The 24,032-nt window shown below is 40.1% G+C and overlaps 1 protein-coding gene across 7 annotated transcripts in view; it reads right to left on the minus strand.

Annotated features, from left to right (window-relative positions):
• Nucleotides 1-14,058, minus strand: part of LOC110988951 (leucine-rich repeat-containing protein 27-like) — a 31,719-nt gene extending 17,661 nt beyond the window's left edge. The window contains exons 1-6 of one of the 7 annotated variants that reach the window (XM_022252962.2): nt 13,912-14,058; nt 6,701-6,890; nt 4,408-4,538; nt 3,769-3,827; nt 1,423-1,569; nt 600-888 (exon numbers count right to left, since the gene is read on the minus strand). In XM_022252962.2, coding sequence (XP_022108654.2) covers nt 600-888; nt 1,423-1,569; nt 3,769-3,827; nt 4,408-4,538; nt 6,701-6,871 — 797 coding nt within the window. In that variant the 5' untranslated portion in view covers nt 6,872-6,890; nt 13,912-14,058. Of the gene's footprint in view, nt 1-599; nt 889-1,422; nt 1,570-3,768; nt 3,828-4,407; nt 4,539-6,700; nt 6,891-13,817 lie in introns of all 7 variants that reach the window. The other 6 variants (XM_087130761.1, XM_022252963.2, XM_022252964.2 and 3 more) reach the window with 6 other exon arrangements.
• Nucleotides 14,059-24,032: the final 9,974 nt, after the last annotated feature.

The raw sequence follows: 24,032 nt of genomic DNA on the forward strand, positions 1-24,032 counted from the left end.
CATGTAATTAATAGTGAATTTATGTACATGTGTACATGCATTTTCCAGTCGTATGTAATGTGAAAACCCATTCGTTGTAAGGTGTCTAAAATAGAATCACAGCAACAGAATCCTCAGAGACTGACACAGAAAGGTTACACCTAAAATGTATAGGCTACGGCTGTGCATCAATGGAATTCACTGGCTAGCAGCTGCCCCTGAATGTTTTGGCTAGGGCTGGGAATAACATGTGCATAAATGGAATTCACTAGCTAGCGGCTGCCCCTGAATGGTTTGGCTATGGCTGAGAATAACATGTGCATCAATGGAATTCACTGGCTAGCAGCTGTACATTGTGTCCCCAAGCAAAGTTTTTTGACCTTGTCCTAAGTACAAGAAGTCATCAGTACATGTAAATTAAACAGGTGTCCCATTACTTTTGATTTTGTTGTGGTGTACACTTCATAGTACCATCAAAGAAGATAGTATTATGTTCACTTTACCACAATCATCATATATTAAGGTGGGCGATGTAGACTATAATGGGTAATATTTACTCCAAATATCAAAATTGTGATCGAACGCTTTACAAATAAATGTCGTTTGTAAGTTGAACTTACTTTTCTCTCCCAAGCACACCCAGTGCCCCAGCTCTTTTAAACTTTTCATACTGAAGTTGCCTGTATTCCTCATATGTCATATGACGATGCAGTGACACTGATGTTGGTCTCGGGAATTCTAAATCCTCGTTGCTCTCCACTGATTGTATGGACTGATGACTGGCTGATTTCAACTTTCTACTCTGCCTGCTAACTGCATCTTCACTACTTAGGTTGCCATGGTAATCATCATCACTCTCAGATAAGTTCCTTACTGAATCACTCAGATGTAGATCCTCAAGCTGTATATCTAAAAATTAATATGTATACAATGTTCAAAGAGGATCAGGAAAGGCAGTTCATACCTCTCATACTTCTCGCATTGAACCCCATACCTAGAGTAACTTTTAGCTTTTGAATCAGAAAAGAGAAACCCGTCTTCAAGAGATAGGCTACTTTCTTCAAATGGTCACAAAGGTCATTTCTTTGGACATATTTCATGGATGCTTGTCAGACATGGTAATCTTGATGTATAAATTACAAACATTTATATGAATGTAGCTCAAATTGTGAAATCCAATGCAGCAATTGACATTTTTAATCAGAATCTGATGCATTCGTTTTTTGAACACTCTCCCTTCGTGGTGCATCGGGACATCCATTAGATCCTGTGTAGGAATTAGCACAAGTCTCCCATTACCCTCTGCCACCCAAACTATAACCATTTGAGGTTTCTGCTAATTATGTAAGGAAATGCAAAAGCTAGCCTTGTATTTGTTCTATGTCTACAGGAAGAGTTACACCTATAAGGTAATGTGATAAATATACATTATGATTGTATTACCAGCAGCTATGAGGCGCGGGTCTCTGATACCATGGGCATCTCTCAGATAATGCTGTATCTCCTTCACTCCTCTCTCTAGAACTTTGGGTGGAGGAAATTCAAGGGGATTTCTCTGAAGGTTCAATCCAGTAAGCGTCTTCACAAAACCTAAACAGACAATAACAGCAAGGGAAATTAAGCTAAAGAGCAGATGTAATGGTGAGCTCTAGTCCTGTACTATTGTGAACAATGCATAAGCCATGAGAGGGGAAAACGTACATTCTAATAAAGTCAACTCTCATTAAGAAAAAGACGGGACCCAGTGAAAATGTTTATTGTATACAAAATTTCCTGTATGCAGAGCGCATTGAACTTGCTTCCAGTCTGTCATTCACTACATGCACAAATCCTAAACTGTCATGTATGCATGGCTATGTATATGTGAACATGTGAGATGAATGGAAAATTTCAAGTATGCTCTTTTGGGTATGATTCATCAAATATAATGTGAATCTCTTATAATATTTGCATGACAAATTAAACAAAGACACCAAAACGGTTGATCGTAATTTATGGCTGAGGAAAAGTTGACATAGTGAAAATAAGAACACTGGTAAGAAATCTTTCCTACACAAATGTGTCACGGAGAGCTATTTTATCGTCCCTCTGTTTTGTAATGTTCAACGGAAGACCCCACTTATGGAATTCCACATCTGCCATAGTCCATTGCGAGTTGCCCATTGTGTATCATCCGTCCTGCGGTGTCCGAGTAAAGTTACGTCTAAAGTAACGGAATTATCAACTTAAAAAAACAATCTATCCTAATATAAATCTATTTAGTTAATTAATTTATTTATCAATCTAACTATGCATTTATTTATCTAACAGAATATGGTAACTATTTCCCATACAGGTTACCTTACCGATATCATTCTTTAAGAAAAGAAAAGATACTGCTTCTTCCAAGTGAAGTACGTGCAACTGGAGAATCGAATAAATTATCTTCTAGGCTAAATGAGTGTCAGGCATGGTGGATGAATCGAATAAGTATGTGAAAAGATCAAGGGTCAAAGTGAAAAATAGCACTGCGCAAGAGTGATAAAAAAAACAAGTGGCCGGCGACACATGATGGGTGATGCTTGACGGGCTATGCACGATGGATGACAGGCAACGGACGACACGCGATGCACGATGGATGAGGGACGGGCAACAGGTGTCTGATGATGACAAACGACATATGACATGGCATATATGGAACTGGAAAATTGCAGAATTAGGACACACCAAAACAGAAGAGGCAACGGACGATGGGTGACATGCGACAGACAACACACGATGGACGATGGCCGACAGGTAACAGCAGATATGGAGTTTCATACCCCAGTGAGTTTTCATTTGTGCACAAGGAGGTGTTAGGAATTTCAAATCATTATTGGACAACCATGAGTGCACAATCATCAATGCATCCAACCTTACATTTAACGCCCCATCAGAATTTAAGGTGGAAGCGCATTCAATAGTGTATTGTGGGTTGGGATTAATGGCCTGATTTCTTTGTAACTTTAAAAGTGGCATAAGCCCTTTATAAAATCGATCATTCTATGTTATATAATTTCCCTTTGACAAAGCCCACATGGCATGGATGACTGGAATGCATCACCGGGGTCACAGAAACCTTTCATTGTAACAGGATTTTTTCATTCCAACAGATTTTCTTGCCATAGAAATGTGCATATTTACAGGTTTCTTTTGACTGGAATTTTGCCCTAACCAAGTTTGCTGTAACGAGAGTCGATACCATCCCTTTAATAGTGTCTACTGTCCAGAGTTATCAGTTGTCAAGTCTGTGTAAAAAAACAAATCAACTGTGCACCATTTAAATTACAAGAAAATAAAAGATAAGTTGCTATCTTCTGTGAAAGCATTTTCGAAGCCTGGTATTCACCTTATGTGCAACAAGTCACTCCAGAGGAAAAAAGAATAACCCTATCATATTCCATCATAAGACCACACTGATACCCACTCAGTGTTAAATGTCCTGCCAATTTCTTTCTTTTTTTTGACAATATCTGGAAATCAACAACTGTTTAAAATGAGAAGAGGCACGTTTGATTTTGTAAATCTCAATCGATGGCATCCTGCACTCACAACAAAGCCCAAGGTAAGATGCATCCCCAGAGAGGGTAAAGCTCAAGTCTTGTACATCACGTGTCAAAAACAGCTTTATATATCCTGCCATTTAATAAAAGGAAGTCTGGAAAACCTTAAGTCACCACAATGCCAGGTTTCTCTTGACTGCATTGTATCAAGACGTACCTGTTATCAAAAGTTGCTCATCATCAAGACTTACCAAGTATTAAGCCTTACCTAGTTCACATGGGAGTTCTTTTAGCTGATTTCCTTCAAGCAGGAGTGTCTTCAAACATCTAAATATCATTTTAAAAAAATATCAGTGTACACTAAATTAATTCCACCCTTTAACAAATATTTTTGAATGGACCCTGCTCTCCACATGTATCTAACAATATAATTATGTTAAATTCAACAGGCTCATCAAACCATCAAATCAAACAAAATATTTTGGTGTGGAATCTTGATTGAGCATTGTATATTTTTAAACAAAATAACATGAACAGTGAATAGTTTTCACATTATTTCACATTTAACAGTATCCAGGAAAATACTTAGCAGCAATTACAACTCGGAATGTTGCCTGTCATTAATACTGTACGTCCACTCTTTATTCTCTCCAAAGAGAATGGTTGATCAAATATCCAAGTAAATACCTTGTTTACACCTCTGTTAAGAAAATTGAACTATGGGCAACTAACTGTGTATAAACAAATCATAAGTGTTCACACATCTTAATTCAGAAAATAAACTTTGATTATATTCCTTCTTGATGAATGGGCCAGCTTTTAATATAGCATCAAAATGGCATACACATACATGTAGGCATCAGCCTGCAAATGAGGAATTCTACATGTACAGTAATTGGATACCAACCTGTGCTCTCCAACTGAAGCTGGTAATTCCTGTACTTGGTTGTTCCTTAAATCCAACCACTTCATATTACAAAGTTTGTCAAACAACTCACTTGGTACATGGCTAATGGCATTGCCCTCCAGGTAGACATACTAATGTAAGACAAAAAACACATTATTGGGCAAAGTTATAGTGAAAGTACCTGTGGAGCAATTCTCAAGTATGACTACACTCAAATGACAGTGAGGAAAAATGGATGTGGCCAGCAATGAATCGTCAATGTGCATGCACATGACACTTAGATTAGCCAATTACCTTGACTCACTAGCTTTGCTTGATATAATAGGTTTACTGAAATATTACATTGCTAAATGACAGGTTATCAAATTTAAAAAAATTCCAACAGTGGTTGCCAATATCTTGAACCAAAATGAACAAGTGCACTTTCAACATTCAAGGAGGAAACATGGGTAATTCCATTTACTTGTGACAAAAAGTGTCTGTGGACAAGTGGGTTTACTTTCTTCAGGATGTTCCCCCCCCAAAAAAAAGCAACAAAAGTATTATTTAATTTCTTCCAAAATAATTGCTGGAAATTGTTTTTGGTAACAAATCAAAGCAGAGAATCCTTTTAAACCTGAAGACTACATGTATTTAAACCACATGTGTTGTGGAGATAATTTTGACTACATAAGGCCAAAAGAATTCTTTGGTTTCTGGTACAAGGGCTTGCTCCAAAAGTGGTGTGGCAATGCGCCACTATTTACTGTTTACCATTATCAGCTTACAGATGTACACAGGACATAAGACCACCTCATTTGTCTGGGTCCCAGTATAATAAAGAAATGGCGTCATCTGAAAAAGAGTGCCCAACTGAATGTATGAGGGCCTAGAGGGACTCCTTTACTGCAAATATTACTCAACCATACCCCATGTAAAACACGTTGAAATTAACCAGTAGCAGGATTCCATAGGATTAAGCAAGTTTGGCAGCTTCAGACATCATATTTATACCAAATAAAAACTTGTTTATCTTGCTGACACGCAGGTCTATGGCGATACACACGCCGTCCAGAAACCAGAGCCTTTTCTCCTTTGGCCTAAGAAAACTGCTTTTTGTTCTGTCAATGGGATTTACCACAGCAATTAAAATGCTATGTTTAAGCCTTTGAAACTTTTTGACAAATATAAAGATGATTGGAAAGGCTCACAGAACAAGGATGAAGTGAGCAGGGTACTGCTATGTATACACGACTGTTAAAACCTCTTTTATTTTTCATTCGTATGTACCTGAGACAGTTTAGAATAAATATGTGCATGACTAGTCATAAATGTCATGGCTCCGGAGAATGCGACTTAAGCCCACACCTGCGGCTCGGGCATTAGTCGCATCAATTCTATCTCTAGAACTGGTCTTAAATGAACATTTACGACTGGCCAATGCCTTAAGGACATATTCATTCCCTTATCATCAAACAGGCACCAGAAAGGGTTCATACGTGGCAAATGTTAAGAATATACAGGGGTAAACGGCAGAAGTACTACTGAACCTGTTTCTCTGAAACAGACTCCTTATAGTAAACTCTACAACTACAAAATTAAAAAAACAGTCACTGCATTATGAAATTCGAATCGGTTTCATCAAGTTTCATTACATTTGAGACAAAAAGTTCCAAAGTTCCAAGTTCCAAAAGTAAACAGTTGAAGCTGCTTACTTAAAATTTAGGATTTTAATTAATATCAGTAATTGTTAACACTTGCAAGATGAAACTGCATTGATTTCCTTTGAAATAACGAAGAATGAGTTGTTTTACATAATATCTCTGTTACACAACATGAGCTTCAAATTAAATTATCAGCATATATCATGTATGTAGAAAATAATATAAGCTTTAATTTGATACCAAAAACAACAATTTATTTTGGGAGAAAATAATTGTCAATTTGGAGTTGTATGTTTTTGGTCACTGTATTTCTTTTTATGCTTGTTTTATCATCTTCGTACATTTAAAATGATTGACAAAAAGGGGCCATGGGTATTTTTAAACAGGAACTCAGTTTTCAAAAATGCAACACTACCTAAAACAGTTGGCATTTCATAGGAGTTAAAGCCCAACTGAAAAGTCACATTCTCTACTGCAAAGGTATACTGTTAAACTTTCCAAGAAATGGGAGACTTTAGGGTACTCTTGCTGGCAGCAAATGCAATTGATGCATGCATATCTTAAACATGACAAAAACCATGTGTCTCAAACGTCTCCTAGCATGAAGGCAATACTCTGCAGAAATTCCCTATATGTTATGTCCATTTTACCTCCACATGTTGTAGAAGGTAGATTTCATTTGGTATGTGTGTTAGGCCTTTCCTGCTGATGTCAAGTGTAATTGCTCCTAATGCACTGGCTACAGCTATCACATTCAGAACATCCTCCCGTGTTGCAGCTGCTGTCACTGATGAAGAGTCCTCCGAGTCATCTCCTGCCATTGTGAAGTTACCACATTACCTGGTGAGGTAGAAATGTAAACCATTTACTGCAATGTTATATCACTACCTTGGGTTGCACTATTTATATGTACCAGTACTAACAAATGTCACTTACCACAGATATTAAAGCAGATACTTGATCAATTTTAAAGATTTTGTGAAATGAGAACTAGGATTTTCCATGATGAGCTGTACATGTTTACTGCATTTCCCCATGACACATGTATCTTGTGAAGGCTTCAACCTTACTCATATACCCCACTAAAAATACATTGCACATACATCACTCACTGATTCAATTTATCAGGTTTCACCCCCAAAATATGGACACAATGTCAAAGGAACAAGCTGGATAACGGGATAGAGACAATGGAAATCTACTTCACTGAACTTATATACATGTAATGTACAGTCTCATTAAGGGTCCCATGCGGGCATTGCACTGCTCTACTAGTGCCAGCAGTCTGGTTTTATGACAAGTCGTCATATAAGTTTAAGGGAACTCAGAAAGGTCAGATTCTCCTGTTCTCTGAACTAGACATTGACTGATGGGTGGCCTATAACAAGGTGTTGTGTTAGCAGGAATTTCTGACCACTTACATGTAACTTTCTCCCAACTTACATATCAGGGGCCTAAATTTATACCTTGCATATTAAAGTGCGGAGCCATGGCATAATACATGTATACAGGTACATGTAGGGGAAGTCCAAACTGTGGATGGTTTGACCATGTTGGAACCAGGTTCTATAGGTGTGGTTGTAGGGGTTGAAATTAACGGTGGTCGGCTGGCCCGGGGGCCACTGAAACATTCATCAGACCACAGCATTTTCCAAAAACAATGGCCCAGCAAGACAGTGGTCATTTGAGGAAAATTGCCACAATTTCAAAACTTTCATCACATTTTATGACTCGTATAATTTCAGTCTGCATGGCCATGTTTGCCTGCTACACCAGGCTCGTGTGCCACATACACACATAGCGCACAGCACGACATTCTGTTCACTGCACGGTCAAGCATACAGCTCATACACGTCAGAACAACCCAAGTACTGATATGTTGGCTGGTATGATTTTCTAACAATGCCAATTTAATGTTATCCCCGGACACCAATGAAACCTTACAGGTCGTGTTGTGTTGAGTCCGCATCGGGCCGATCATCAAGTACAAGCAATATAACCTTGAATTAAATTTGTGAATACAAAAAATTATATACAATAAATCAAGTTCTGGGAGTTAACTTGTAGAAATCTTTCTGCAACATTTTTTTAATGTGCAGCTGTAGAGTTGCATGTGTGTATAGTGAATTGTACAACACTATTTTGACCAGGATGCATGGACTGGTAGCCACGTTATCATCATGCCTTCTTTAGAAGTGGGGCGCTGCAGCGGGAACCAGTGTATATTGCATACATGTTTTCACCACCACGATAGTGAAATACGGAGGGAATTTGTGAAAAAAACACAGGACCTTTCTTTCCGTATGTTAGCAGACAAACAAAAAATACAAGCTTTTAGATATGAAAAAAATGTTGAGAGGTGTTTTGTGAAGACGGCATTTTTTTCCCCTTTTTAAAAACTTTTTAATATGTTTTTCTAACTTACCGATATAAACTTTGGCCTCAAAAAATGCATTTAAATCCAGCCGGAGTGGCCCATCAGCTGTTTTGGGACAGAAGTTTGACTGACTCAAATGGTCCTGTGTGGTGGATCCGATCAATTTCATCACTAAACCCAGGCCAAATTGTCACAAGGGCAAGTGTGGTGCACTTTCCACTGGCCCTGCTGGCCACCAAGAGATTGAAAAACTAATTTCGACCCCTGTGGTTGTATGTAATGCTCATTATCAGTAGCCTGTTTGGTCACTAGACTTAAGTACAGGGTAAAACACTGACTGAGAACAACTCAACCAGATGACACAGACTGTAAATGCAGGCACAGTAGCAACCAACAGCAACATGTGAGTAATGGGATTTCCTAACAGTGGTAGTTCAAGTGGGATGGTATTGCCTGTGTACAGTGGTAATAGGCAAGCGACCAGTGGATGAACTGCATATGCACGTACATGTAGTCATTGCTCAAACCTACATGTACATGAGAATACAAACGTTTTTAACTTTGTGCCCTCAAAAACAAGTGACTAATTAATTAATACATAAACCATACTTGAACTTGTACCAAGTACATGTCCATGCCCTACAGGCAGAGAGTGGACTACGAGACTACCCTTCAAACTAGCTACATGTAGAGTACCAACAGACGTCAGGAGTGCAGAGGTGTTTCAGGGTATTACACTTACATACTCATCCATTGACCAACTCAAATCCAACTTTCCAACAGAATGTTCAAGAAAACAACTTAAAAATTAGACAACTCAACCTTTGGTCCAATCAGCTGGAGAGCCAAGTCAAGAAAAGAAACGTTTTCTGTTCAGTCAAGTCTCCTGTTCAGACAAGTCATCCACTCTACATGTATTTGCTGAGCTTAAAGACTACAGTTCCTGAACTTACAGACCATATACAGGCAAATGTATGCACAACTTAATAGAATCATGACAATGACACAAGTATAAAGCTGGCCAGTACAAAAAGTCACGCACCTCAGAGTAAAACTGAACAGGAATATCATTGAATTGCATTCAAAATTTCCATTCTGGCAAGGCAGATTGTACACTAAAACCACTGAAATTGTTTTAAATAAGTCTTGAATACTGTGAAAACGAAGGTCTGTTTTCACTTGTAGGTTGGTAGAATTTTTGGTTAATCCACTGGCATTGAACTGTGAATAATCCAGAATTGTGATCCAAAGCTTTAACAATCCAGAACTGTTGCACTCATTGTAACCGTGTAACCCAAAGGAATTTTTTCAAGCTAGGTCGAGTTGGTCCTGTCTTCTTGTACAAGTTGAGTTATTTGATTGGTCAACTTGTCTCAGTGGTTGAGTAGTCTTAACAATAAAGAGATGGACAATGTGTCTGCCAATGTCTGGACTCTAGAGTCAAGTTTGTCAACAGACAACTTGTCTCGTATCTCACATTATTTCCAGGGCCTGATGATCTCCAAAGTAGTTTAGTCCCCGAATATGGGGAACTTTGAGGTTTCCTTGACTTTTCTTATGCAGTGTTGCCAAACCTCTTTGTTGAAAAATTAAAAGTTCATTTACTAGTACTACATGTATAATGCTACTATACATGTACTGGTACATGTATGTACATGGTACACGCTGTTCAAATTTTGTGAACAATGTTATTATCATGACATTTTGGCCCCCAGTTCAAACTTCAAAAACTGTAGGGTCCAAAAAACTGGGCACAAATTCTGCTGAGGGTTTCCTAATGTACGACATGGTGCACTTAAACTACATGTAATCTCCAAAGATCCACACATTAACATATTAAAGAGTTTCTTCAAAGTTGATGCCACTTTATCATCAGTATCTCCATTCACATATCTAACTTCAAGCTCATAAGAAACTTATTTTCATTTTGGGCACAATTTTATACGTACCTGTATGTAGAGTTCATTTTGCAGGTAAAAAAACCAAATCGAAAAAATCAGGACAAAACAAAATCTCATTGGAACTTTGTAGCCAATAAAGCGGGTACAAAAACTTAGGATTTTTGAATGGGAATATTGAGAGTTTGATGAAATTTCATTTATTTTGAAATGTATAAAAATATTGCTCTAGTTTAATGCACTAGAGGCAAGATGAATGTTCGAAGTCCATATGGAGATTCTTTGGGACATCTTGAAAAAGGAAAATACCATAAAGTGGACAGAGTTGTTTAGGAAAATGAAACTAAAATTCTTGAACAAAATCGTTGGAAATCTATCACATATTGACTCTTTTGACTCTGAAAAACTTATATGAATATATATGTGCTTGGCCAGTTTAAGACTGGCTCAGGAGACATTTAAGACTGGCCTAACACATTTATTCCCTTAATCAAACATTACGACTTTATTTAATTGTAACAATAAAAATCCTAAGAACGGATTTATAAAACCAAAGCTGGTTGAAGTTCATTATTTTTCTGAATTTTCTTGCATTCAAACTAAATAACTTGATGTGGTTACCAAATGTCAAATCTTATTCTTTCGTGTTTGTATTTGCTACTTTCAACTAATCATTTGCATTAAGAACATAATCAAAATAAGACAAAAAGCACTTTGAGTCCCAAGCTATTTTTGCCATACACTCCCAGAAATACATGTACACCAAAGTTGCACACATCATGCACGCACTCGTAGTCATAGTCTGATAGTGCACCACATCTACAATGTAAATGTCCCAAAACTGCAATTATTAATTAAGCCTTCACATGTCTCCTTAAACAAGTACAGGGATCTGCCGCTGCCGGTCGGCGCCGGTCGAGCCCGACCGGCACGCAGAATTGCCAACCGCCACAATCTGCCAAATCAACTTTTCCGACCGGCACGTATTCCCGATAAGAACCCAAATAAAATAGCATCTTGGTCGAGAGATCGATCGTGAAGATATGAAGATCGTGAAGAAACCGTAAAATTTCTTCATAAATTTCACTTTGCACTGCCATGCATATCGTCTGCGCACCCACGTACGTGCATATGCAACATATCTGGACCAAATATTAACATGAACCAATAGGAGGCTTTGTTACGCGCAATGCACGTGTACATAGTGCGTAACGAATCTTTCCATTGGTTGGAAGGCCACACATAGGCTTGCATATGCAACGCTCTCAGTGCGCGAAGATCGGAAAACCCCCTCTCCATGATGTACGGCGTTGTTTGTCCAGTTCCGCATTTTACCCAGTTCCACAACTTGAAAAGAAAATTTGGCTTAACTTTCACAAAGACAAAATTGCAAATGACCCCATTCACACTTCGTTTAAACACTTAAAAATCTGGCAGAAAAACAATTTTACATGTACTTGCAAAACTGACAATCGACCGTGACTGTTTTTCGCCGCACCGACCACGGTTAGCAACATTCGGTGCATGTATTTTCTGCTCGATGTTGCATAAAACGATCACTGCAATCGTTTTTTAAACCAACGATTGCACCGCATTCGTTAATTGTTGTTTATCCCACGGTGAAAATATTAACTCCGCAATTTTTTTATTCAAAAGTAACAGCATGATTTTGCCTTTTCCGTAAACGAGTCCCATATGGCAAGATACACGCGCTCAGTATGCACGTGACACATGGCCAGATGTGTCAGAAAAGCAAATGGCCAATCTACATTATGTTCATGTAGACTTTAAAATGACTGTTCAGAAAATCCCTGCACACATTTATGAATGTCGTTATCCCATATGCATACTGTACGAACTTTCGTACAAAGAAAATAAGGAAAATATTCCGCCAAGATTTTGCATGTTTCGCCCTAATTTTCAACACACAAAAAAAAATGAAAAATGATTTGAATAGCAATGAAAAATTATGGGCATCATAGAGATAGAAATTAATTCAATATTTAAGGGATTTACAGAATAAAATCAATATTTATTTCTACTCTTTTTTTTCTAATTCAATTGCCCGTCTAAAATTATCACCTCATCCTAGTTGACCAAAATTACAAATTTTCAATTTTTTTATTAAATTTCAGAAATTTCAGACATGAGATCCCTAATTCTAGGCTGTGTATACACAGCTGAAAACACCCAGAAAGTACTGTTTCCGGCCATCTGGGGGCTTTTAGATTCCAAAAATTTTCTGGTACGTGCCAACCGATGGTGGCGCTCCGCTTAGATAGTCCTGCCGGCACTAAAAGCATCCTGGGCAGAACCCAAAAATAAAATAAAATTTGAGTGACTTTTTGTCTTTTCATGAAAATGGCACACACTACAAACTTTTGCCAATTGTTACATTTACCGTATATATGTTTCTAGAGTCGAATTTATCTCTTAATGAAAACTGGAAACAAGTTTCAGCTTTAGTTTGGCCCTTTTTTTGCTAACGTTATATCAATGGAAGACAAATTTGTCTCTTTGTAAAAACAGAAAATGCGATTTAGTTGAATTTTATCCAACACACATCATTATGATTTGGCTGGAATAAAAAATTTTTACACCAAGTTGTTGGCACTGCATATATGTACATGTAGTTTAGTTGATTTTGCCCAAAAAAATACACAGAGATCTGATTAAAGAAACACTAATTTCGGGCCAATTTGTCTCTGTGAAAATGAGGACGATTTGGACATGGTTGGGCAATAGGAGGAAAGAGTTACATAAAGACACCATCTGGCGCCCTGTGCACAAACTCAACAGGACTGGTCTAAAAAATTCTAAGTGTTTTATAAATAGTAATCAGCTTGGTTTTTTCCCTCCTAAATTGAATTTTTCTGGACGTTTTTGTTTACTGACGGCTAATAGGTCACGGTAGGGAATAATTACTGGCATCTGTATACTACAGTATATGGAACTCTTCCCCAATAGCATACCTACATGTACATGTATGTAAGGTACTTTTTGTCCGACCATGTGCCAAATGTTAAAAAAGCCCGGCAGTTAATACCATGTAAAGAGAAAACAATGCCATGATCTAGTCCCAGACGGGGTTCAGTCAGTGTTCTCCACGGCCAAAAATTTTGGCAGGGCGGCAAAATTTTAGCAGGGCGGCCCAAAATTTTGAAAACAGCCCGATGCATGGAGAACACTGGTCAGTCTTCAGGACTCCTTCAAAACCCTCCACAACATCATTGCAGAAGACTTAGCCTACATGCAGTGTATAAAGTCATGGTCATGGAGTATAGCTACTAAACTACTACAAAGGAAAATTGGAGATTATGGAACTCTTATTTTCACCCCAAAAATTGCAGTTTCGCTGTGTTACGACACCAGGCCGGCTAAAGTACAGTACATGTACATTGTACATAAAGACGTGCCGACGGCCTACCAAGTACTATGCCTACGGGGGGGCCTAACCGCTAAAGTATCAACGCGGGTTTTGACGTTGGTTACCTGCAGTTTTCCACACACTGAATGCGTTACCAAAGTTAGATTGATTTCATCTCGTTCATATAGTATCTTACATTAATGATTGAATAGGCCCTACTTGTATTTCAAGCTTCCGTGTTTCTCTCAATCGTGCGCTGCAATAGCCCCGATATCACCCGTTCACATCACGCGGCTGACAGTGCAATGACAGTACAAGCTGGATTGCTTCGCGCGGCGGACCTGTACGTGTACGTGTATAAAACAGGTAGACTGACAAGGGACCAGTTCTGTAGCCATGGAAGCGCATATCGCATGCAGATAGACGTTGAACCAGATGCACTCAGAAAATCGGAACGCCAACTGCACGATAAGAATTGTCTTGACAAATATGAACATTACTCATATGGGATTTTGATTGCCCAGGCGCGGCATGCAGGGTCCACTATTGTAGACCATGGGACCATAGACCATATTGCCCGGGCAGGTTACTATTTCGCCCGGGGAGTGGCGTAAATTTGTGTTTCAGAATGCGGGATGACTTCTTGGGGGGGGGGGTTGACTCAGATAGACTGTTCCTACATTTTTGCTCGCCGTTGTGTCGAAAATGCAAAGTTACTCATGAAGTGCGCTCTCACTCCTGCATTTAGCAAAGGCAGAGATGTTCTCCTTATAAATAATCTTTTCCCAGCAGATTAAGTTAACAGGAATGTCAATATAACTGACTGAAAATTACCCTTATGAATCTATCAAACATATTACCCATAAAACCTGAAGAACAGCGCATTAGTTCTCTACTCTGATCGGGCGCGGGCTCAAGAGTGTTGCCATTCCCCTGAAAAGTTACAGACTTTTTTTACAGACTGCGAGAAGAGCTTTTTCCTTGTACATGTATATTATTCTCAATTTTTTAAAAAAGAATAATTTTTCTCCCTCCCCAACCCCAATCTGTGGCTCCCCCAGTCTCCGGGGAGACTAATCAGCTCCGGGCGAAATACTAATCCGCCCTCGGGCGAAATAGCAGGCCCAATTCGTTTTCCAGTCATGTCCTATATAGCCTTCCGTAGAAATGGCCAAAGGTGTCTAAGGGTGCAGACCACTAATTCAAGTGAGGATTTCTGACCAGCTCATTAGCATTAAAAGTGCCCCCTTCCACAGTATCTTTTGAAAAAAGAGATTGTTTGGCCCCAAAATGGTGAGATTGTGTAAATCGTCGCCAGGATCAACTCCCTGGGTCTTTGAGCTTTCATATGAGGGCAGAAGGGCTGAAAACTACGGTTGAAAAATGGTCCTAAGTGCCCCAGAAAGTTGAGGGTTGCCACTTGAAAAATGGCTGCAATCAGACTTCGGAAAAATCACTTTTTGGGGGTGATTTTGTTTTGTGGGAATAATTAAAAATGTAATTGGTTAACCCACACAAAATTGAAAAGAAATTGAAAGATAAGTGACCAGACAAGAATTTCATTTGTGTTTCAGAAATCTCAGGGATGTTGGCGTGCGTGCTATTGGGCCCTGAACGGTGCTGATTTTACATTGTTTTCAATGGGGCTTGAATTAGTGGACTGGACCCCTAAAGGCACATTTTAACTGCGAAAGTTTTTTTGAGTCAAAAGTATTTCTAAACTGTGTGGGGGCGTAAAGCGCGCCCCCACTGAGCTCCATTACAATAGTATCAACCGTACTTTTAGCATCCAGGGCCGGGGCGAATAATTACGTCGGCATTTTGTAGCATTTTTTTTTCTTTTCTTATACAATTTCAAGAAATTACATCGGATATTTAGAATTTCTAGCATCAAAACTGAATAAAATAGTTCAGGTCTAATGAAATGGTCATAACTCTCGGAGATTAGAGAGAAGACATTAGAAAGAAGTCATTCCTGGCCGGATTAATGTAAGGTGACACAGTGCAATTTTCCCACATCTCATTTTCTCGGCGTATGGCACCTTAAGAGGAGAAGATATCAGATTGAGTCCGCCAAGAAAATGAAATTTGCGACACCCACATATTTATTATTCCTTCGGCAAAACATCAGTTTAAGTAATGAGATGAATGCTGCATTTGAGGTTGGGGTAAAAAAGTTATGCCGAATAAAGTGAAGTCATTCCTGGCCAGATTAATGTAAGGTGACACAGTGCAATTTTCCCACATCTCGTTTTCTCGGCGTATGGCACCTTAAGAGGAGAAGACTGGAAAAAATTCTAGATAGGCCTACAGATGCTAGCGATCTCAGAATCGAGGTGGTACTGTTCTCTCTTAGTAGTACGGAGCCGATAAAGTGATAGCGTACGCGAGTAGGTCTCGGACGAAAAGCGAAAGAAACTACTGTGCCGACTCGTAACTAAATGTTTACTGCCTCTTGTTGTTTTTTGATGGACAGAAGCTTATAACCCGCACTGACCATGGTGTTCAAGGAACCGGTCAGGCAAGTGGCATATAAGTTTTGGTGGACTATGACTTCCAACTTGAGTTGAACATAGACCAGGGCGCGGGCACAACAAAGACGCCATGTTCAGAATTCTGTGCAGGCAATGCGAACGCATTCCCAGCGAAAGCACGACTCAAGACCCACAGAAGAGTTGCTCCTCAACAGAAACACTGTCAGCATTCGAGACTGGAACTAGACTGTGTCTCACCACATTCTCCACACGTGTTGGGTTATCTTTCAACGACTCAACCTCAGGATCAACAGTGGTGCTGAACAGGTCCAGAATCTCATCCAGTCTGCATTGGCTGGTTTGCCTGGTGTGCTTAAAACATCACATTCTTACTGATGAACATCGAGACAACCTGGTACGTCAACAGCGTTCAGAGAAAAATCCCACGCTCAACGAAGCGAAATGCCAATTCAACACAGTTAGTGTTGAATTCTTTAGTCACATCTTCTCTACTGAGGGGTGTTGCACCAATTTCCTAGCCGAAAGTGAAAGCACTATCTGAAGTTGTACTCGACCAACAAAGAAGAGCTTCGGAGTTTTTGGACTGGCCACGCACTTGGGCTGGATTCATACCGTTTTAAGCTGGCCACATCTCCGAACCACTTAACGCACTAACCAAGGAATCAGCGTTATGGACATGGAGCAATCAACAAGAGGCCATGGACAAAATCAACAGTCTATCACTGACAACTGCAAAATCGCATACTTCAATCCGGCCCACCGTACAGTAAATGTTGTTGAGGCAAACACCGTTGGACTGTGTGCGGTTCTTGTTGGACATGACGTACGCGTGTTGCCAGCTGTTCACTAATGCAGTTGACCAACGCTACTCACAGACATAGAGAAAAGCCCTTGCAGTTACGTGGGGGTGTGCTCCGTTTCCATCTGTACTTGTTGGGCAGCACTGTGCTGTAACCACCTATCACAAGTCTCATCTTCCAATGTTCAACTACAACTACTCTAATCCGCCTGCTAGAATTGAGAGATGGCTGTTGAAGCTGCAGCTATACAGCTTCAAAGTTCACTAGGCCTACAAGCAAGGAAAGTCCCATCCTGCCGACTATCTCTCACGACACCCGTGCTCGTCAGCCAGAGCCAATGCTGAAGAGCACATCAACTTCATCATCCACAATTTTGTTCCGAAATCCCTAACCCTCCTGAAAGCCATAACACAACAAATAATGACCAACTTCTTCAGCATGCCATTAATGCCACAAAAACTAACATTTGGAATCAATCTGTCTATAGCATGTTCCATGAGTTCCTTGAACTCAGTGTAAATAACACTGACGACCTTCTACTTTGTGATCGCATTTTCATCCTCATTCGCTCCAAAAAAAGAGTAATTTGACATTGCTCTTGAAGGCTATTAATAAAGGCATGGTAAAACTCAAACAACTTCCAGAGAGAAAGTCTGGATCCTTGGACGAGACACGCTCGTTGAAAACAATGTATTTGAATGTCTGCCCTATCAAGCATCAACAGTGGAAACAGACAAGCGAACCTCTTCACATGTCACAACTACCAGATGCTCCCTGGTCACATCTCATCATTTACTTCAAAGAACTGCCAACAGGTGACTACTTAATGGTTGTAGTTCATAACTAAAGTCGGTATCCTGAGACAGAAATCACAAGCTCCACATCAGCGAAGTCTGTTATCCCTAAACTTGACAGAATCTTCACAATTTTGGCAGTCCTTAAGTCGTTCGTTCAGACAACAGCCCTCCATTTCAGAGCGCAGAATTTGCAGCATCAATGCCAAGTACATTAGTTTCAAACACCACAAAATCACTCCCATCTGGCCGCAAGCTGATGGCTAGGTTGCAAGGATGATGCGAAACTTCTAAGTGTGTCGCACTGCCAAAGAAAAAGGCAGTTCATTGAGACAAGCAATGTATGCATGTCTATGAAACTACCATACCACTCCACACAGCATAACTGGAGTCCCACCAGCATCACTACTCTTCACACACTCCTTTCCGCTGCAAGCTACCAGAAAATCCTTCAAACTGGAGCAACCCAGACATCAAAGCCAAACGATGCAGCGAGTAAGGAACGCATGAAACAACATGATGACTGAAAGAATGCCATGAGCAAACACGAATTTAAATATGGCGATCGCGTACTCCATGACACCATACGAACTCAAACCACTGACAAAATGCCCAGGGATTCATGCTCGCAGCCACCCGTAATGACAATAGCACCATCACCTGAAACACATCCTTCTTCAAACGCTTGAAGCCCAAGAATGCACCGTCAATCAACCAGACAATCAACCATAAGCCGTATGACTCCGATGAGATCAGTATCAAACCTGATACACACTAGATACATGTAGCTCGACCTGTAAGGTGCAGTACCCCCACGAAATCATAGCATGCCTGAGCGCCGGAAGCATTTCATTGGAGCTGAAGAATGGTCAAGATCCGGAGAGAGAGTGAAATGCTAGTAAGCGCTGCTCTCCAATGTTCAGTTAATCTTCAATAAAAAAAATGCGTTCAGTATTGAAAAAGGTACATGTACATGTAGTTATTGTTCACATGTCTGTTCAGTTCAAACAACAGTTTTGGAGCATTTTACATTGCCTCCAACTAAGCACAACAATGTTGTGATTTCTAATATTGCGACAAATTTGAACAGTATAATGTTGCTTAAAAACATTCAGACTGGATGATTTTCAGTGGAATTCTTCCACTGACTTATTTGAACTGCTGATATATGTTTGAACACTTGGACTTTCGGCCATTATGAACCCTTGGACATTGAAGGAAAACACAGGTTTCTGAAACTTATTTTGCATTCTATTTTTAATACTTTATATCAATCACAAGCTGCAGTACTGTCAGTCTTGCAAGAGGCTTTATATAGGATAGGAGGAATGCCATGTTTTCAGCTCTATTTATAGTGATTTTATATCGCACCTTTTTTACATGTAATCCAGCAATTAGTGTGTCTATAACCTTTGACTTTGGTTCAGGAAAAGCACAATATAGGGTACAGGCCACTAATTCAAGCCCCATTGAAAACATCCGTGAGATTTCCGAAACACAAATTAAATTATTGTCTGGTCGCTAATCTTTCAATATCTTTTCAATTTTTTGTGGTGTAAACCACATCACATTTTTAATTATTCCCACAAAACAAAATCACCCCTGAAAAGTTATTTTTCCAATGTCTGATTGCAGCCTTTTTTCAAGTGGCAACCCTCAACTTTCTCGGGCAACTTTCTCGGGAACCATTTTTCAACCGTATTTTTTTTCGCCATTCTGCTATCGTATGAAAGCTCAAAGACCCAGGGAGTTGATCCTGGCAACGATTTACACAATGTCAACATCTGGGGGGGGCAAACAATCTTCTTTTTCAAAAGATACTGCGGGGGGGGGCACTTTTAATGCCAATGAGCTGGCCAGAAATTCTCATTTCAATTAGTGGACTGCACCCATATACGAGGCATACGTTCCATAGATGCAGTCTCTTTTGCGTTTACTTTGTTATCCGTCCAGCAAATATAAGACATTATAAGTAACACCTCATGCTACCTGTGCATTGGTTTGTAAATGCACCCATTGACAAATAACTGTCATTATTTCACTTTTATGATGTCATTCTATGATGAACAATCTTGGGATGTCGTCATCCACCTTTAACGACGTTGTCATTATCTCAGAATGTCGAAATCTTGCCTTTATGATGTCTTCATCCCAAGAAAAATAATCAGGATAATCAGAATAATAACGTATAGGATGACACTTCCAAAACTCTGTAGATGAAGAGCCCCCACCCGAACAACATTTTTCCGGACCCCAACAAAGATCCTGGATCTGCCCTGCACGATGGGGTAATCAATTAACTTTCCATCCCACATTGCATCGTTCTACTTTAGTATCTCAGGTAAAGATGTGAATAGGGCTTCTTTCGAATTTGTGTCTCCCAACCTGTGGTCAGCATGATTTGCAAAATTTTGAGAGAGGGCTGGAATTGAAAGTTTCGATTAAATAAACTATGTTATTTTTTTAATTGACAATGATAAATAGCCATTCAGAAATTTCATTACGTCAAAAAGTTTTCTTAAACAAACGAAACCCTGTAGTGAATTGAAACGAGTAGATATAACTAAAACAAATTTCTTCAATATGAAAATAATATGTAAATTAAATTGAGATTATAATACAGTATTTACTGAGTAAAAGAAAGGAATTCGGAAGAGACTTCTCAAATTAAGGAACTCAATTAACTCAATGATTCGAACTGAATTAAACTCAGGTTTGATCCACACTATCAGTGACTCAATAATTCCAAAGCAGGTAAATTTGGGTAATCGATTAACATACAGTATATAAAAAGGCGTCGTAGATAGTTACACTTTTGAGTCGCTCTTGTCAAATCAATAATTACAAATCATTGCAAATAAATTGATGTAACAAAATACAAATCAAAAACTCAATCTTATGAAGCCAAGAAAAGCAAAAGAACATGCCTATGACATGCACCATTGTTGTTAAATCAAAATTAATTGAAATCAACTTATGCCAAAAGACATTTGCAATATCAAACCAAACACGATGGATTTGCTGTCAGTGCAAATGTCCTCTCAAGCATGCACGGGTTAGGGCCGCAGTACGGGCTGTCCTCCCTAGCTATGGCTGGGACTTGTGCATGACAGCGACCAATGTGATTACATCCAAGGAATGAAGCAAGAGGTAGGTTTCCACCAAGGGGAATATGGGTGGCCATCGGGGCAAACAAGACAACACGAAAAATAAAAACAAAATGAGATTTTAAATATTAACAAAATAAACTAAAGAAATATTTTGAAAATAAACCCAAAAAGAAAGAACTAAAATTAAGAACAATGAATAAAAATAGATAAAAAATAATTATAAAGAAACAACAAAAAACCAAATCAAATTATAAAAATTAGTAAATAAAAAAAACAAACAAAAATAACTTTTAATAGAAAACGAATAAGAATAAAACAGAAAAAATCAGAATCAGCCAGAAAATATAAATATTCAAACAAAAGATTAATGAAAGAGTAAAAAGAGAGGAAAAAACTGATAATGAAAACAAAAGAGAAATCTATTACAAAAATGACAAAACAAACTACTATTATTGTTTGAAAAGAAGTAAAAAAGAAAATCTCGAAAACAAAATTGAAAGTGGCAAAACAAAAATGTAACCCTCAAAACAAAAATGTAACTAGCAAAACAAACTGTAACTCGCAAGATAAAATTCTCGCCAAACAAAATTCTCGTAAAAAGACTGACCAACTCTTAACGTTGGGGGCATGCGAAGCTCTGCCCTGTGCGCTTGTTCGCTAGTCTCCGCTAACAGTAGGGGAAGCGAATGCACCAAGAAAATAGAGCCGCCCCACCCCCAATGAAGGCTCGCAGCAGCTTTCCTGACCAAAAAATGATCATAAAGCAGCCTCAGTCCCCGTTCAGACCAGGTGCTGCACGCGCTGCAGTGCCTCCTCCAGTCACGGCAAGGACCAGTGCTGATGATAAAGCTCAGCGCGGTTTATAATATAATGCTGACTATGGTGATTCCCTGCTCGCGGAACAGGGTCTGCAGCCGCTCAGCCAGGCTTGTGTTTCTGCCTAAGATCCTTATTAAAGTCTCGCGGATTTGGCGGATCTGTGTCTGGATTTATAGGTTAAGGGAGTCGGTGCTGTTTTGGGTTGCTGCGAGCTGCTCTTCGGCCTTTTGCATTTCACGCTCAATTAGGTCTGCTCGCTCGGCCGTTGTGTGGCGCCCGAGCCCTTCACGATAGCCCTCGAGCAACTGCTGGAATGCAACCAGTCTGCTCTCTTGCGCCGCTTTTGTACCACGCAAGGTTTTCAGGGTTATCTCGAGTCCTTGAAGCTCTATCAGTGCCACTAGGTGGGTCAGCGGGGTCTCTATGGTCGTTGTTCCAACATTGACCGTTGATATGCTGTTAATAAGATCATTGACGTACCTATCCATGTCGTCAGTGCCTGCCTCGGCGGCCGCGTCGGCCTTTTCTACAATCTCTCTAATCTGTTTACCATCCCCAGTCACCTCCAGCATTACTCCAAAGGCTCGGGACAAGCCCATCCCATATCTCTCGATTGACGAACCGCTCAGAACCTTTGTTGCATCATTATTCCTCCATGTCAGGAGTTTCCAGCCACGACCCCATTTTACCCACAAAGCTCCAGACTTATCTACTTTAAAATTGAGATCAGACGGCCGCGAGTATTTTGACCGCGCCGCTTTAAATCGCGCCACGACATGGTCGCAAAAATCGCTGGATCCGAGTTCATCAAGCCCATCGGGCATTTTGCGCCACTCGCCCAGGAGGGCATGGTTGACGGGGCTTCAGACGTATTGTCTACGTCGTCCATAAACGAAGTCTTTTCTTTGGCGTCCTCGTAGTCCTCGGGCCGGGACGGACCCATGTCGTCCATTTCGAAACCGCCTTCATCCATGTAGTATTTGACGCAGTGTACCAACCTTCAATACGCCATGGCCTTGTCAAAGTACGGACGCAAACTGAATCCTTACCAACACCTGCGAGAGCCACTTGCGGACAGGCATCTGACAGAGCTTGGTTGTAACCATCAACCCGTCTACAATAGACCAAAACCAGCAGCTCTTGGTCCGCTTTCCCAACCTTGTTGCTCAGGAAGTGATTGTTCCTGGGACAGCCCGGCTCGCATTCACCGTCTCTCTGACTTCAACAGACGCCGTCCAAAATCTCGGAAGGGCGATCGTAAAAAAGACGACAATCTAAATCTGGTATGAGGTCAAGTCTGTAGATGATAGCGATGTTTGTAACTGCTATTCCGACCTATGGAAAACAAAGCGAGAGCACCAGTCCAAGGGCTATTAGGGCATTGGTAAGGTATCAGCCAACATGCTGAAACTGAGGGTGAGCGCCGGAAACGGCAACGCTAACCAGGCGCAAGACAAGGCCATCGCGGATGCCTATGGCAACCGATTTATTGTCCCGCTAGACTTTGAACTACTCAAGGCCCATATGCCATTCTTTCAGTCTGCCCTTGGTGACCGATTGGAGTACGAAGTTAATACCTTTAACGACTACAGCCGCGTTGTAAAGGCGGCCGGTGATGCCAATGCAGCGACAACATCTCTCTCGAGTTTGACACGGTAACTGAGCCGAACCTGGCTCGCATGATTCGCAATCAGTACACTGGCCGGCTTGCCATCCTTTACGACTGCATATTGCGCGAACAAAAGGTTCCCCTGAATAAAAGCGATACCCTGTGGAATATCAACCTGAGCGTCCTGCCAGTAGCTTGAAGGGAATCGTCAATATTGCAAGTTCGATTTTGATGCTCAAATTTTCTTAATAAATCTTGACGCCAAATTTTTTGTTCACCTTCCCACCTTCTACTGTAGTGTGTTACAAGCCTGGAAGTTATCGAGAGCCCAAATTGTCATACCGCCCGATTCTCTTCATTTCATTTTGAATTTACTGTTAATTTCTACTGGTATGGTTTGCTGGTATGGATGAACATCTCCTTTGCCCTCGTCTTCGGATGTGTGGTGTTCGTACAGTCGGAGACCCACTGGACTTCTTTTCCGGAAAATGGAAAACAACGGAGGATATCCAAGCTGCAAACCCAGTGCAAATGTCCTCAAACAGGCTTCTTCATGCTGAAATCTCTGAAATGACGATCTCCTCTTTCATGTCTTCCCGCAGTTTTTAACCGTTTTGGATACCATCTCTCAACAAGTAATCTTCAGAGCATCCCAGCCCTGAGAGAACTTCCCCTCATTGTTCACTTCCCCCAGACATCGATGCCACAGGTGC

Source organism: Acanthaster planci, linkage group LG20 (assembly GCF_054643075.1).
Source record: "Acanthaster planci isolate LZ-2023a linkage group LG20, COTS_SCS, whole genome shotgun sequence".
Classification (NCBI taxonomy): domain Eukaryota; kingdom Metazoa; phylum Echinodermata; class Asteroidea; order Valvatida; family Acanthasteridae; genus Acanthaster; species Acanthaster planci.